The sequence below is a fragment of the Macrobrachium nipponense genome, chromosome 2, assembly GCF_015104395.2.
Source record: "Macrobrachium nipponense isolate FS-2020 chromosome 2, ASM1510439v2, whole genome shotgun sequence".
NCBI classification, from domain to species: domain Eukaryota; kingdom Metazoa; phylum Arthropoda; class Malacostraca; order Decapoda; family Palaemonidae; genus Macrobrachium; species Macrobrachium nipponense.
The window spans coordinates 80,336,414-80,352,411 of NC_087201.1; the positions used below are offsets into that span (position 1 = coordinate 80,336,414).

The 15,998-nt window shown below is 34.5% G+C and overlaps 3 protein-coding genes across 3 annotated transcripts in view; 1 reads left to right on the forward strand and 2 right to left on the reverse strand.

Moving 5' to 3' along the window:
- LOC135221473 (uncharacterized) overlaps nucleotides 1-929 on the forward strand; it is a 3,174-nt gene extending 2,245 nt beyond the window's left edge. The window contains exon 2 of the mRNA XM_064259223.1: nucleotides 392-929. Coding sequence (XP_064115293.1) covers nucleotides 392-868 — 477 coding nt within the window. The 3' untranslated portion in view covers nucleotides 869-929. The remainder of the gene's footprint in view (nucleotides 1-391) is intronic.
- A 2,604-nt stretch (nucleotides 930-3,533) lies between these two features.
- Nucleotides 3,534-4,874, reverse strand: LOC135221474 (keratin-associated protein 19-2-like). Its single transcript, XM_064259224.1, has 2 exons — nucleotides 4,824-4,874; nucleotides 3,534-4,333 (listed from the first exon to the last, which is right to left on the reverse strand). Exons 1-2 carry the CDS (start codon nucleotides 4,833-4,835, stop codon nucleotides 3,875-3,877), a joined length of 471 nt encoding a protein of 156 aa, XP_064115294.1. The 5' UTR covers nucleotides 4,836-4,874; the 3' UTR covers nucleotides 3,534-3,874.
- Nucleotides 4,875-11,381: 6,507 nt separating this feature from the next.
- Nucleotides 11,382-12,864, reverse strand: LOC135220708 (uncharacterized). Its single transcript, XM_064258116.1, has 2 exons — nucleotides 12,742-12,864; nucleotides 11,382-12,189 (listed from the first exon to the last, which is right to left on the reverse strand). Exons 1-2 carry the CDS (start codon nucleotides 12,847-12,849, stop codon nucleotides 11,716-11,718), a joined length of 582 nt encoding a protein of 193 aa, XP_064114186.1. The 5' UTR covers nucleotides 12,850-12,864; the 3' UTR covers nucleotides 11,382-11,715.
- Between the last annotated feature and the right edge of the window lie 3,134 nt (nucleotides 12,865-15,998).

Sequence of the window (15,998 nt, forward strand, 5' to 3'; positions counted from 1 at the left end):
ATATAATTTATATATAATTGGTTGTGTTATTTATTAAATAATATATAAATATTATAATATATTATATATATATATAATAATTATATACATAATATATATAATATATATATATATATAGATATATATATATATATATATATATATATATATATATATATATATATATATATATATATCCATTTAACTTAAAATTCAAGAAGGGAAACATGTCTTAAGTTTTAACTGAATTGTCAGCTCTTTTAATCAGTATAATTTAAAAACGATTATTATTCACAATAACATGAAATATTCCAGTTGAATAACTTACTTAATAAACTTTACCAAAAAATAATCAACTTCTTTTTCATTAGTTTACCTATAAGAACTGAAAAGATTTTTCTTCCTTTTACAGACTCTTATTGCAACTTTGGCTGTGGTTCTCTTCGGGATGGCAGCAGCTGATCCTGTTGCAGATCCTGAACCAGGTCACTTCAGAGGGGGATTCCATAGAGGCTTTGGTAGAGGCTTCGGTGGATTTGGTGGATTTGGTGGACACGGATTCGGATATGGAGGCTACCGTGGAAAGAGGAGCCCAGTAGCTGAGCCTGAAGCCAACCCTGAGGCTCTGGCTGACCCAGAACCCGAAGCAGATCCTGGACACTTTGGTGGATTCCGACGTGGATTCGGAGGATTTGGTGGACACGGATTCGGTGGACACGGATTCGGATATGGAGGCTACCGTGGAAAGAGGAGCCCAGTAGCAGAACCCGAACCCGAAGCTGAGCCAGGATTCCATGGTGGATTCCACCGAGGTTTTGGAGGATTTGGAAGAGGAATCGGTGGATTTGGAGGATTTGGAGGATTTGGAGGAGGCAGATATTATGGTTGAGACAAAATTGTAAAGTTCTTTCACCTTTGGGTATCAGTCCCAATAAAACAGATTTTTAAAATATGTGATTTCTTTCACCATACTTAGAAAAGAATCAATGGATATTCTTTTCTAGCATTGAATACACAATTGCATAGATAGATGTAATAAAAGAAAAAATATATAATTCAAAACCAGAAGCAAAATATAATAAATCTTTTTAATGAAGGGAAAAATATATTGCTATGAATGTGCTTTTCATAGATAGCTGATTTTATATTAAACTGAACAATATTCCCTAGCATTCATTATATAGCAATATACTACCACGGCAATCCGTAATTTGCAGCTTGAAAATGGGGCTGGTCCCTGAAACATTGCTTTGAATAAACGCCCGTATGAAACAGATGTCTCCATTTAAACTCCATTTTCAGCTTGAAAACTTTAAGATCCTTTCAAACGCGTCTTCTCCGCAGAAGCTAGCGGTCTACATATTTAGGCTTGCCAATCATTTAATTCACTTTGGACCAAACCAGAATTAAAACACATAGCATGAACCCCACTAGTTTTGTCTGTAGATACATTCTTAATCAACTGAAGCATAGTAGAGAAAACCTAAAATACGTATATACGTGTATATATATATATATATATATATATATATATATATATATATATATATATATATATATATATATATATATATAGTGGTAAGGGTTTAAATGGAGACATCTGTTTTATATGGGCGTTTATTCAAAGCAACGTTTCAGGGACCAGCCCCATTTTCAAGCTGAAAATTACAATAATAAGATCATATTAAAATAATTACTCATCTAGAAAACATACAATTACAATACGTAAAGCTAATTAAAAGAACACCAACGAAACTCAACTACCATTTCCAGTAAAGGAAGGAAGACACGTGACTAAAAAACAAAAACAAAACACGAAGGAATCTCCGTTGTTTATGCCAGGTACAGAGGGGTGGAGGCATTTTGGTTGTTCAGTTTCGGAACAATGGTCTTTATAAGAGCGATTCGAAGACCGCTAGCTACTGCGGAGAAGACGCTTTTGAAAGGATCTTAAAGTTTTTATATTCAATATTGACTCTGCATTTCTTTGTGTGGTCACAGATGCTGGAAAATTCAGGAGATGATAATTTGACTCCAGTACGGAAACTCGCCCCCTTATGGCAATCTATTCGGACCTTAAGAAGTCTTCTTGAGGCTCCAATATATTTTCCTTGATCACATCTAGGACAAGTATACAAATAGACAGTATTAGATTCCATAAGAGGGTTTAACTTGTCTTTATATTTAAAAATAGATCCAATTGTCAAAGGGTTTGTTGGGATCAGCTGACATGTGGCCGGGCAGTAAGTTCTAATAATCTGTTGCATTTTGGCATAGAATTTCGAATTGATTAAAAATGGAACACTGACATAGAACGGCATCCTAGGTACAGTCTGAATAGCATTGCTAGGTAAAAGCTTCATATTCATAAATTTATGAAGGCATTAATAAAATAAACTACTGAGATAACAGTTATCAGTAAAATATTTCTTTAAAAAGGTGACAACATTGTGGAATTCAGATCATCCAGAAGAAAGGGGAAAAAGTCCTGTGGAAAAAAGTAAAAAGAGAGTTTATCTTAAAATTTAAATTACAGAAACTATAGAAATTTGTGCCCAAACCTGTGAACGTCTTCTTTCCGAAAATCGACGTGTAAAATCCTGAATTATTACGAGACACTTCTATATCCAAAAAAGCATGTTTCAATTTTCACACCACTCCATATCCTATTGTGTCAATTCCATTAGGGTTGCGATACCCTCGTTAAAACCTTCTCTCCAGCGGCATACCCCATTTGACCCATCTATGGGTCATTTCAGATTTGACCTGACCATTGTCTTTCGCACCTAATAACTCTGCCTATTCCCACCTTTCTATCCCCTGCAACGCCCTTCTTTGTTGTAAACAATTTAGACACATTTTTGTCGAAATACTGTTCTCTTCCAGCACTACCTGACGATTACGAGGGTCACCTTTGAAGATAAGGCAGTAGATGTCGACGATAGGAAAACATCCAAACTGGCAGCCACAGGCGTGATATGTGTCCAGGATCACCCTCAGAAATCAGTAAGGTGGGAGTCCCTTTCATGATACCTCTTTATCTCTAGGTATCTCTAGACCCAGCTGTTCATAACGAGCGCAAAGAGACTCAATCAAGCCTAGAGCCTTGATTTAACCAAGAATCCTATGAACCCCTCCATTTTGGACCAATATTCCAGAAAAAGTTCCTCACTGACCCTCACTACATATGTACAAAAGATTTTCTGTGTATATGTTTGCAGGAAACTAAGCAAAAGAAAACAATGAGCAAATAAAGGTCATAACAGAGTTTATAGACAAAGGGTTGAGCTGTCATATTCTCATCTTGATTTCAACGGACAGCAAACTATAAGCCAATTGTTGCTTTACGAAAAACTGAATGGCACAATGCTTTGCTTTTTATTTCGACCAAAGAAACAACACTGCTTAGTCTGTGAACATTTTACACATTCACTATAAGATTATAGACTCCTGTGTCGAAATAGCCTATGCCAATGTTTTTTGTACTGTTTCAAACAAGCAAATTCCATTATGCTTCAGCCCATTAAAGATGTGTCTATAAAGGAAACAAGTGGTGATCAAACTTTTTGATTTATTTAAGGTAGCTTACAAAATGGATTAGATGATTTACACCTATTTAAGGATTTAGTTTTGAAGATCTCTCGACTTCCTGTTACACTGTTTTGTACAAAGTTTTAAGTGAAATTGGTCATTATGCGTGTCATTTCAAGAAAATTTAAGAAAATTTACTTCAGTTAATGTATCATTCTCTATAATAAAAAAGATACCGTATATATTTCATATCATTTTAAAATGAAAAAGATATGATTTTTAGGTTAATATCTATATGTGTATTTTGAGAATGCATATTTTATTTACATTTATACTGAAGGATGGAAGAGTTTCTCATTTTCTTTTAACCATAATATCTGCCTCCTCCAAATCCTCCAAATCCTCCAAATCCACCAAATCCTCTTCCAAATCCTCCAAATCCTCGGTGGAATCCTGGCTCAGCTTCGGGTTCGGGTTCTGCTACTGGACTCCTCTTTCCACGGAAGCCTCCATATCCGAATCCGTGTCCACCGAATCCTCCAAATCCGCCGAACCCACGTCGGAATCCTCCAAAGTGGCCAGGGTCTGCTTCGGGTTCTGGGTCAGCCAGAGCCTCAGGGTTGGCTTCAGGTTCTGCTACTGGGCTCCTCTTTCCACGGTAGCCTCCATATCCGAATCCGTGTCCACCAAATCCACCAAATCCACCGAAGCCTCTACCAAAGCCTCTATGGAATCCCCCTCCGAAGTGACCTGGTTCAGGATCTGCAACAGGATCAGCTGCTGCCATCCCGAAGAGAACCACAGCCAAGGTGGCAATGAGAGTCTGCAAAAGGAGACAAAGTGTCATTGTAACTGATTTCAAGCAAAAAAATTGAGCCTAATAATATTTACACAATATTAATACAATTATTCGATTTTTTACTTAATCATGTTAAAAAGTTTAGTCATAAAGAAAAATATCTGATTTTATAAATACTTAAGAAGGAACATTTAGGTTGTGTTGGCGTTCATAGACTCATTAATTAGCAAAGTCGACTAATCAAAGACTTAGACCTTTATGGAGTCATTTGGGGTAAATGGCATTTTCAAAACATTTCCCAGAATATATAATCATAGCAACGTTTTTATCACTCAGTTAAAACAAACCTTTTCAGACTGAATTATAGGTTTAATCCTTTGAAATTAGTGCCTATATTATACTCAAATTTCTTTAATAGCTAACCCATTTAAATGCTGTAACTTTATCTTATGACTTTTGCGCCATAAGACTAGAAATATACACTTTTTTTATATCACTAAAGAGTGAAACTTACCGTGGACACCATCGTGGAGTGCTTGAGAGCCAACTGTGCTGGAGGAGACTCAGAGACCTCCTTATATACTGAGTGAGGGAAGGCAAGTGTCCTTCTCACGTCCCCTATGGTCTGGGGGAAAGACCTACGTCATCCATCGTCTATTAATATACAAGTCCATAACGGCAATGTTTCTCTGCATTTTCCGTATCACTCTGAATAGGGAAGTTAGAATTTTGCTATGTTTTGAAATGATTTTATAACTGTAGAAATTATATGTACATATATATTTATCTATATATATATATATATATATATAATATATATATATATATATATATATATATATATGCCACGAAGAAAATAAACGAAGGATTTATCTCTTTCCTAACTTTCGTAATTCAGTTATACATAATGAGGGCCACGTCTACTTTCGCTATTCTGTTACCTCTTTTGAGATGTGTCGTCACTACCTTCTCCAAGTCTCTTGTGGCTGCACATTCAACCAGAATTGTCTTAAGTTCTTGAAGAAGTCGCCCTCTGAACAAGTGCTAAATCCTGATGCCACGCTGTCTAAGAAGGTATGACAATCACCCATTCAATGAATTTAGTGCCATGATGTTGAAACAGCACATAGCAGCCGCCAAGCAAGAAGAAAAGGAAAAATTCAAGGAACTGGAAAAAACAAGGATCTCTTTCAATCATTCCATCACGGCTGATTGGAAGGACTCGCTGCGACGGGAAATTTACAAAAAACTATGTAGGACTACAGATGCCCTGAAAAGGAAACTCGACAGAAAACTAAAAAATCTTATTGATAGCAGTGATTGGACTAATTGTGCTCGTCAAGATTGTGTTGTTAACTTATCTAGTAAACAAATAAGTGAAAATGTTGTGAGTGCGCTTGGATATGGTTTATCTTTCTTTATAACAAGTAGACCTTCTGCTCTAATGATTGCGTCATCCCTAAGTAAATTTGAAAATATTGTGATCTTCCTCAAAATCACGTTGACATGATTAAAGGTATTGTTTATGGAGCTGCCAACGCTAAGCATGAAAGTAACTTCCCTGCTCGCTATAAGAAAAGTTTGACCGATCTTAAAAAGGACAATACTATCCACATTACAAAAGCTGATAAGTCAAATAGTATAGTAATTTTAGATAAAGCTGACTACATATCACGTATGCAAGCCCTACTGGATGATGATGTGACTTATAAAAGACTAACAAAAAATCCCCTTGATCAAGTCATAAAAAACTTCAATAGCACAGTGAAAAATATCCTGAAAGATAAAACAGAACTACTAGGCAAATTGTCAGTCAAATCTCCTTCGCTACCTTATTTGTACGGATTAGTCAAAACGCACAAAGAAAATAACCCTATGCAGCCTATTATCAGTACTGTTGGATCAGTTTCATATAAACTTTCGAAATATATCTCTAAGATCTTGTCCCCGCTACTTGGAACCATCTCCGATTCTCATATATATAATTCTCTAGATTTAGTTGATAAATTAAACAAAATTGCTCTTTGCCCTACTGATAGATTAGTTAGTTTTGATGTATGTTCTCTTTTTACTAAAGTCCCTATAGACTCTATTTTAGAATATCTTAGTAATGAACTAAGTCAGCATGAATTACCTCTACCTATAAGTCACATTATCTCACTCACGAGTTTGTGCATTTGTGATTATAAGTTTATATTCAGTGGTGAATTTTATCAACAAATATTTGGCATGGCAATGGGAAATCCTTTATCACCACTACTCTCAAACCTGTACATGGAATTCTTTGAAAAACGCTACTTACCTAATATCATTTATATTCCTGTAAAGTGGTATCGTTATGTTGATGATATCTTAGCTGTTCTACCTGTAGGTATTGATGTAAATGATTTACTCTCTAAATTGAATAACCACGTACCATCGATTAAGTTTACTCTAGAATTAGAAAAAGACAATTGCCTCACTTTCTTTGATTTTTTGATACATAGAGAACCATTTCAATGTAAATTCAGTATTTATAGGAAACCGACCAACAACTTAACTTATGTTCATTTCTTCTCAGGCTACCATCTTAACATAAAAATATCAATTTTTTCTTCTATGTTTTTACGAGCGTTGCGCATTGTCAGTCCACAATATTTGGATCAAGAAATTGAATACATAAGAAAAATAAGGAAAGATTTATGCTATCCTTCACATATATTAGATATTTGTTATAATAAAGCCCACAAAAAGTTTTATAGTGTAAGTAACATGCAGAAAGAAAATTCTAAGAACATTCTCAGTTTGCCTTATTTTAACGGATTTGAAACCTTTAAATCATTGTTAAAAGCTTTAAATGTCAACCTTGTTTTTCCCTATAATAACGCACTAAAAGGAATGTTAATAAAAAATGGCCCCAGAGAAAGCAACAACATAATATATAAAATTCCATGTATGGATTGTCCCTCATTTTATCTCGGACAGTCTAGCAAGGGCCTAGAAGTAAGGCTAAGCCAGCATAAATATTCTGTAAAAACTGGGCAAACATCTAATGCAATATTCATTCATTTCAGTGAAAACAACCACCAAATAAATTGGGTTGGTAGTTCAGTAATTGCAAGGTCAAGAGATGTCTTATCACGAAATCTTTTAGAATCTGCATTAAGACAACTTACTTTTCATAGTAGTTTCAATGTTAGTCGTGGCCTTTTTCATTTAGACCCTTGTATTTGTAACATGTTTAAGAATGACCTAAAGATATAATTACAGACTTAAATAAAAATTAGTTGCCTTAGAGTTATCTTCGTTGTAATGTATGTCTGACATGTATTGTGAATATGTATTGTGAATATGGTTTTGTTTACCAAAGTTCAGAATAGTTTTTACCTATAATCCTTTAATTGTCTTGTCCTTGTATCTAAGATGATTGTCTTAAACTTTTATTTGCAACCATTGTTTATGCTTGTTTGGGAAGGTTACTCATCTTCCAGGTGTGTCGGATTCTAGGTACTAATCTCTTTATAATCCCTACCTGTCAGTTATGCGAATCTTCTTGTATTGTCTTTTTCCTAATGTATGTCTGTTTCTGCTTAGACGTCGAAAGGTCTCGCAGATACTCCTTCGTTTATATTCATTCCTTCGTGGAATATATCTTTATTTATGGATTTATCACATTCCTATCTTTCGTGATTCAGTTATACATACATATATATATATCTATATATATATATATATATATATATATATATATATATATATATATATATATATATATATATACTATATATATATATATATATATATATATATATATATATATATATATATATATATATATATATATATATATATATGTATATGTACTAGTCATACATATATTTATATATATAGATATATATATATATATATATATATATATGTATATATCCTATAGTGTATATATCTATATATATATATATATATATATAATATATTATACTATATATATATATATATATATATATATATATATATATATAGATATATCTATGTATGTATAACTGAATCACGAAAGATAGGAATGTGATACAAATCCATAAATAAAGATTAATATTTTATATATATATATATATATATATATATATATATATATATATATATATATATATATATATATAGAATTATGTGGTTTCCCATCTGGGGATGCTTCTAGTAAAAATATTACAAAACAGTCACTGCTGCTTTTATGCTGAAAAAGCTAAATCTTGGATGGGCCTCTTGCATGAAACTTCCACAACATTAGCAACTTTACACAACCACACATAAGGCTCATTGGGTCGGTGGCCAATCAGACCTAATAGATAAACGGCCACCTTCGCCTTTATCTTGCAAAGACTCTTTCACTTCCAGGATATTAAAACCCTTCCTGTCCATGGCCTCCATTGCATCCACCTAGCCAGCTCTTTTCAGCCTCCCTCTCCGCTTTCCGAACACTTCTATTTCATTTAATTCTTATAAACCCTGTCTTCCTTCGTTCTTTTACATAATACAACCATCTGAAAACACTTGTATTCATCCATTAATGTTTTCCAATACATTACTAGTTTTCCTAAACTTCAATATATTTTTTGCAATTTTCATTAATCCTTCTTGTATCATCTCGCAAATTTTAAAGGTTTTCCTACTATCGTATTCAGCATTGTAAGTTCACTTCATTAAAAAGATGGGGCTTAATGATATAATGAAAAATGAAGCCATTAACAGAGCAAAAGCATCGAATTTTTATAGAACCGAAGGGAATTACTACATATCATGGGTGCACTTATCCTGAGATTTTAACCCGTGCATTTTAATTTACAGAAGCGACAGTGTCTTTATGCACAAATATATATATATGTATGTACGTATGTATGTATGTATGAATGTATGTATGTATGTATGTGTAAGTGATTACATAATAAAAATATGGAATGTTATTCCATATATATAAAAGACTAAAACTAAAGAGGTCAACCAGATTGCTTGCAGGAATGTGATCAGACCAGAGACTCTAAAGTAGGCTAAGGTGACGTGCCGTCACCTGTGGTCATTCATTTGTTTTGAAACATTAGTCCAAGCTCCCTGCTTGAGACAACTACCGCGACCTATAATTCAAACGGCCTACTTGGTTAGTAATGTGTCTCATTTGTATGTATGTTCATATGTTCGAGCTACTGTTTGCTTCCTTTATGACTTGTAACCGAGATGGTAGTGAGAACAGAGTGGAATTAGCCATCATCGTTGGCAGAAGCGATCAAGCCATCGTCATTGGCAGACCTGTACAACCCTGTCTGATATTCAGCATGTAATCTCAGAAGAATAAATGTATTTTTATACTTCGTGTTTTCTGCTAGAACCTCACATCAGAAAGAAGATACTTCGTTCGTTATTATGAAACCCCAAGACACTCCAATGAGTATGGAAGTGCATAACCAACCGACTTAGCGTAAGATTATCGCAAGTCTAACATTACCTCACAGGGCGCCTTATTAAGCAAGGCAACAGCCCTAATATATGAATATATGTTTGTATATATAAACTTGCATGTATGTATGTATTGTTGTATGTACATCACATCTTGACGCTTGCCTTTTCTTCTAATTTTAATTAAATTTTTCCAACAAAAGTATGACTCGAGTAAAAAGAGGGAAGCATATGCTTTTTTTTACAGTTCAAATTCAAGTGCTTTGCCAAGGGCTCTTTTTATCTTCAGATAGGAGCACAAATGGTGCCAGGGAAATTAGTTCGCATTTGTCTTGCTGTCAAGTAGATCATAACCGTACCCAATCTCGCAGGCGATGAGAACGACAACTCAATGTCACCATCAATTAGCTTAGAATCACAATTAATCTAGATTTGTCTCACTTGTCATACAGTTTGCACCTTTTCCAACTTTCAAAATTCTTCTCTCAAGTCATAGCGAATACAATAGCGCTACAATAGGACACTCCTCGAAAATTCCCTTAGAATTCTTAAACTAACCTTAGTGCAGACCACAGTACCTTTGAGAACACCTGCTTCACCCTTAACGATGTAGTTAAATTCCCTATCCAGTTCTGTCTAATCACCATCAATGACCTCTAGCTGTCATTAGTGTCTCATGCCTCTAAGCTAGAAGGCCACCTGCATGTGGTCAGAACACATGGGAAAGGAGCCAGATTCAATTTTCACACCACTCCTCATTCTATTGTGTCAATTCCCTTAGGGTCGCGATACCCTCGTTAACACCTTCTCTCCAGTGGCTTAATCCATTTGACCCATCTATGGGTCATTTCAGATTTGACCTGACCATTGTCTTTCGCACCTAATAACTCTGCCTATTCCAACCTTTCTATCCCTTGCAACGCCCTTCTTTGTTTTAGACAATGAAGACACATTTCTGTCGAAATACTGTTCTCTTCCAGCACTACCTGACGATTACGAGGGTTACCTTTGAAGATAAGGCAGTAGATGTCGATGATCGGAAAACAATCCAAGCTGGCAGCCACAGACCGAATATAAGTGCCTAGGATCGCCCTCAGTAATCAGTAAAGTGAAAGCCCCTTTCATGATACCTCTTTATCTCTAGGTATCTCTAGACCCAGCTGTTCATAACGACCGCAGAGAGACTCAATCATTCCCATGGCCTTAACTTAACCAAGAAGCCTATGGACCCGTCCATTTTGGACCTATATTCCAGAAAAAGTTCCTCACTGACCCTCACTACATATGTACAAAAGAGTTTCTGTGTATATGTTTGCATGGAACTAAGCAAAAGAAAACAATGAGCAAATAAAGGTCATAACAGAGTTCATAGACAAAGGGTTGAGCGGTCATCTTCTCATCTTGATTTCAACGGACAGCAAACTATAAGCCAATTGTTGCTTTATGAAAAACTGAATGGCACAATGCTTTGCTTTTTATTTCGAGCAAAGAAACAACACTGTTTAGTCTGAGAACATTTTGAAAATTCAGTATAAGATTATAGACTCCTGTGTCGAAATAGCCTATGCCAATGTTTTTTGTACTGTTTCAAACAAGCAAATTCCATTATGCTTCAGCCCATTAAAGATGTGTCTATAAAGGAAACAAGTGGTGATCAAACTATTTGTTTTATTTAACGTAGCTTACAAAATGGATTAGATGATTTACACCAATTTAAGTTTTGAAGGTCTCTCGACCTCAAGTTACACTGTTTTGTACAAAGTTTTAAGTGAAATTGGTCATTATGCGTGTCATTTCAAGAAAATCTAAGAAAATTTACTTCAGGTTATGTATCATTCTCTATAATAAAAAAGATATCGTATATATTTGATCTTATTTTAAATGAAAAAGATATGATTTTTAGGTTAATATCTATATGTGTATTTTTGATAATGCATATTTTATTTAGATTTACACTGAAGGATGGAAGAATTTCTCATTTTCTTTTACCCATAATATCTACCGCCTCCAAATCCTCCAAATCCTCCAAATCCACCAAATCCTCTTCCAAATCCTCCAAATCCTCGGTGGAATCCTGGCTCAGCTTCGGGTTCGGGTTCTGCTACTGGACTCCTCTTTCCACGGTAGCCTCCATATCCGAATCCGTGTCCACCGAATCCGTGTCCACCGAATCCTCCAAATCCGCCGAACCCACGTCGGAATCCTCCTAAGTGGCCAGGGTCTGCTTCGGGTTCTGGGTCAGCCAGAGCCTCAGGGTTGGCTTCAGGTTCTGCTACTGGGCTCCTCTTTCCACGGTAGCCTCCATATCCGAATCCGTGTCCACCAAATCCACCAAATCCACCGAAGCCTCTACCAAAGCCTCTATGGAATCCCCCTCCGAAGTGACCTGGTTCAGGATCTGCAACAGGATCAGCTGCTGCCATCCCGAAGAGAACCACAGCCAAGGTGGCAATGAGAGTCTGCAAAAGGAGACAAAGTGTCATTGTAACTGATTTAAAGCAGAAAAATTGAGCCTAATAATATTTACACAATATTAATACAAATATTCGATTTTTTACTTAATCATGTTAAAAAGTTTAGTCATGAGAAAAAAATATCTGATTTTATAAATACTTAAGAAGGAACATTTGGTTATTGTTGGCGTTCACAGAACCATGTATGAATTAGAAAGGTGGACATGCAGGTAACACTCAGGAAAATATATTAATTACTAAAATTATTTAGCAAAGTCGACTAATCAAAGACTTAGACCTTTATGGAGTCAATTGGGGTTAATGGCATTTCAAAACATTTCCCAGAATATATAATCATAGTAACGTTTTTATCACTATCAGTTAAAACAAACCCTTTCAGACTGAATTATAGGTTTAATCCTTTGAAATTAGTGCCTATATTATACTCAAATTTCTTTAATAGCTAACCCATTTAAATGCTGTAACTTTATCCTATGACTTTTGCGCCATAAGACTAGAAATATACACTTTTTTATATCACTAAAGAGAGAAACTTACCGTGGACACCATCGTGGAGTGCTTGAGAGCCAACTGTGCTGGAGGAGACTCAGAGACCTCCTTATATACTGAGTGAGGGAAGGCAAGTGTCCTTCTCACGTCCCCCATGGTCTGGGGGAAAGACCTACGTCATCCATCGTCTATTTATAAATAAGTCCGTAACGGCAATCTTTGTCTGCATTTTCCGTATCACTCTGAATAGGGAAGTTAGAATTTTGCAATGTTTTGAAATGATTTTATAACTGTAGAAATTATATGTACATATATATGTATATATAATATATATATTATATATATATATATATATATATATATATATATATATATATATATATATATATATATATATGCCACGAAGGAAAATAAATGAAGGATTTAATTTATCACGTTCCTAACTTTTGTGATTCAGTTATACATAATAAGGGCCACGTCTACTTTCGCTATTCTGTTTCCTCTTTTGAGATGTGTCGTCACTACCGTTCTCCAAGTCTCTTGTGCTGCACATTCAACATAATGCGTCTTAACTTCTTGAAGAAGTGCCTTTCTGAACATGTCCTCCCTAAATCCTTGCTGCCACGCCGTCTAAGAAGGTATGACAATCACCACTCAATGAATTTTAGTGCCATTATGTTGAAACAGCAAATAGCAGCCGCCAAGCAAGAAGAGAAGGAAAAATTCTAGGAACTGGAAAAACAAGGCTCTCTTTCATCATTCCATCACGGCAGATGGAAGGACTCGCTGATACGGGAAATTTCCCAATAAAAAAAAAAAACTACGTAGGACTACAGATGCCCTGAAAGGAAACTCGAAAGAAAACTAAAAAATCTTATTGATGGCAGTGATTGGACTAATTGTGCACGTCAGATTGTGTTGTTAACTTATCTAGTAAACAAATAGTGAAATGTTGTTGTGAGTGCGCTTGGATATGGTTTATCTTTCTTTAAAACAAGTAGACCTTCTGCTTTAATAATTGCGTCATCCTAAGTAAATTTGAAAATATTGTGATCTTCCTCAAAATCACGTTGACATGATTCAAAGTATTGTTTACGAAGCTGCCAACGTTAAGCATGAATGTAACTTCCCTGCTCGCTACAAGAAAAGCTTGACCGATCTTAAAAAGGACAATACTATCCACATTACAAAAGCTGATAAGTCAAGTAGTTATAGTAATTTTAGATAAAGCTGACTACATATCACGTATGCAACAGCCTACTGGATGATGATGTGACTTATAAAAAACTAACAAAAAATAACCCCTTGATCAAGTCATAAAAAAAAAACTTCAATAGCACAGTGAAATATCCTTAAAGACAAAACAGAACTACTAGCAAATTGTCAGTCAAATCTCCTTCGCTACCTTACTTGTACGGATTATTCAAAATGCAACAAAGTACTGTTGGTTCAATTTCATATAAACTTCGAAAATATATATCTAAGATCTTGTCCCCGTTACTTGGAACCATCTCCGATTCTCACATATATAATTTTCTAGATTTAGTTGATAAATTAAACAAAAATTGCTCTTGCCCTACTGATAGATTCGTTAGTTTTGATGTATGTTCTCTTTTACTAAAGTCCCTTATAGTCTATTTTAGAATATCTTAGTGAATTGAACTAACTCAGAATGAATTACCTCTACCTATAAGTCACGTTATTTCACTCACGAGTTTGTGCAATTGTGATTGTAAGTTTATATTCAATGGTGAATTTTATCAACAAATATTTGGCATTTCAATGGGAAATCCATTATCACCAATACTCCTCAAACTTGTACATGGAATTCTTTGAAAAACGCCACTTACCTAATATCATTTATATTCCTGTAAAGTGGTATCGTTATGTTGATGATATCTTAGCTCTTCTACCTGTCGGTATTGATGTAAATGATTTACTCTCTAAATTAAAATAAAAACGTACCATCGATTAAGTTTACTCTAGAATTAGAAAAATACAATTGCCTCCCTTTCTTAGATGTTTTTGATACATAGAGAACCATTTCAATGTAAATTCAGTATTTATAGGAAACCGACCAACAACTTAACTTATGTTCATTCCTTCTCAGGTTCCACCATCTTAACATAAAATATCAATTTTTTCTTCTATGTTTTTACAAGCGTTGCGCATTGTCAGTCCACAATATTTGGATCAAGAAATTGAATACATCAGAAAATAAGAAAGATTTATGCTATCCTTCACATATATTAGATATTTGTTATAAAAAAGCCCACAAAAAGTCTTGTCACGAAATCTTTTAGAATTTGCTTTAATACAACTTACTTTTTCATTGTAATTTCAATGTTAGTCGTAGCCTTTTTCATTTAGACCCTTGTATTTGTAACATGTTTAAGAATGACCTCAAAGATATAATTACAGACTTAAATAAAATTAGATGCCTTAGAGTTATCTTCGTTGTAATGTATATCTGACGTATTGTGAATATGTAATGTGAATATGGTTTGTTTACCAAAGTTCTGAATAGCTTTCACCTATAATCCTTTAATTGTCTTGTCCTTGTATTTGAGATGATTGTCTTAAACTTTTAATTACACCTATTGTTTATACTTGTTTAGGAAGGTTACTCATCTTCCAGGTGTGTCGGATTCTAGTTATTAATCTCTTTATAATCCCTATCTGTTTTAGTTATACGAATCTTTTTGTATTGTCTTTTTCCTAATGTATGTTTGTTTCTGCTTAGTAAAGGACGTTTAACGTCGAAAGGTCTCGCAGATACTCCTTCGTTTATTTTCCTTCGTGGTCATATGTCTTTATGTATGGATTTATCATGTTCCTAACTTTTCGTGATTCAGTTATACATACATAAATATATTCTATCTATCTATATATATATATATATATATATATATATATATTATATATATACATATATATTATATATATATATATATATATATATATATATATATATATATATATATATATACTTATATAGAATTATGTGGTTTCCCTCTGGGGATGCTTCTAGTAAAAATATTACACAACAGTCAATGCTGCTTTTATGCTGAAAAGCTAAATCTTGGATGGGCCTCTTGCATGAAACTTCCACAACATTAGCAACTTTACACAACACACAAAGGCTCATTGGGTCGGTGGCCAATCCGACCTATAGATAAACGGCCACCTTCGCCTTTATCTTGCAAAGACTCTTTCACTTCCAGGATATTAAAACCCTTCCTGTCCATGGCCTCCATTGCATCCACCTCTCCGCTTTCCGAACACTTCTATTTCATTTAATTCTT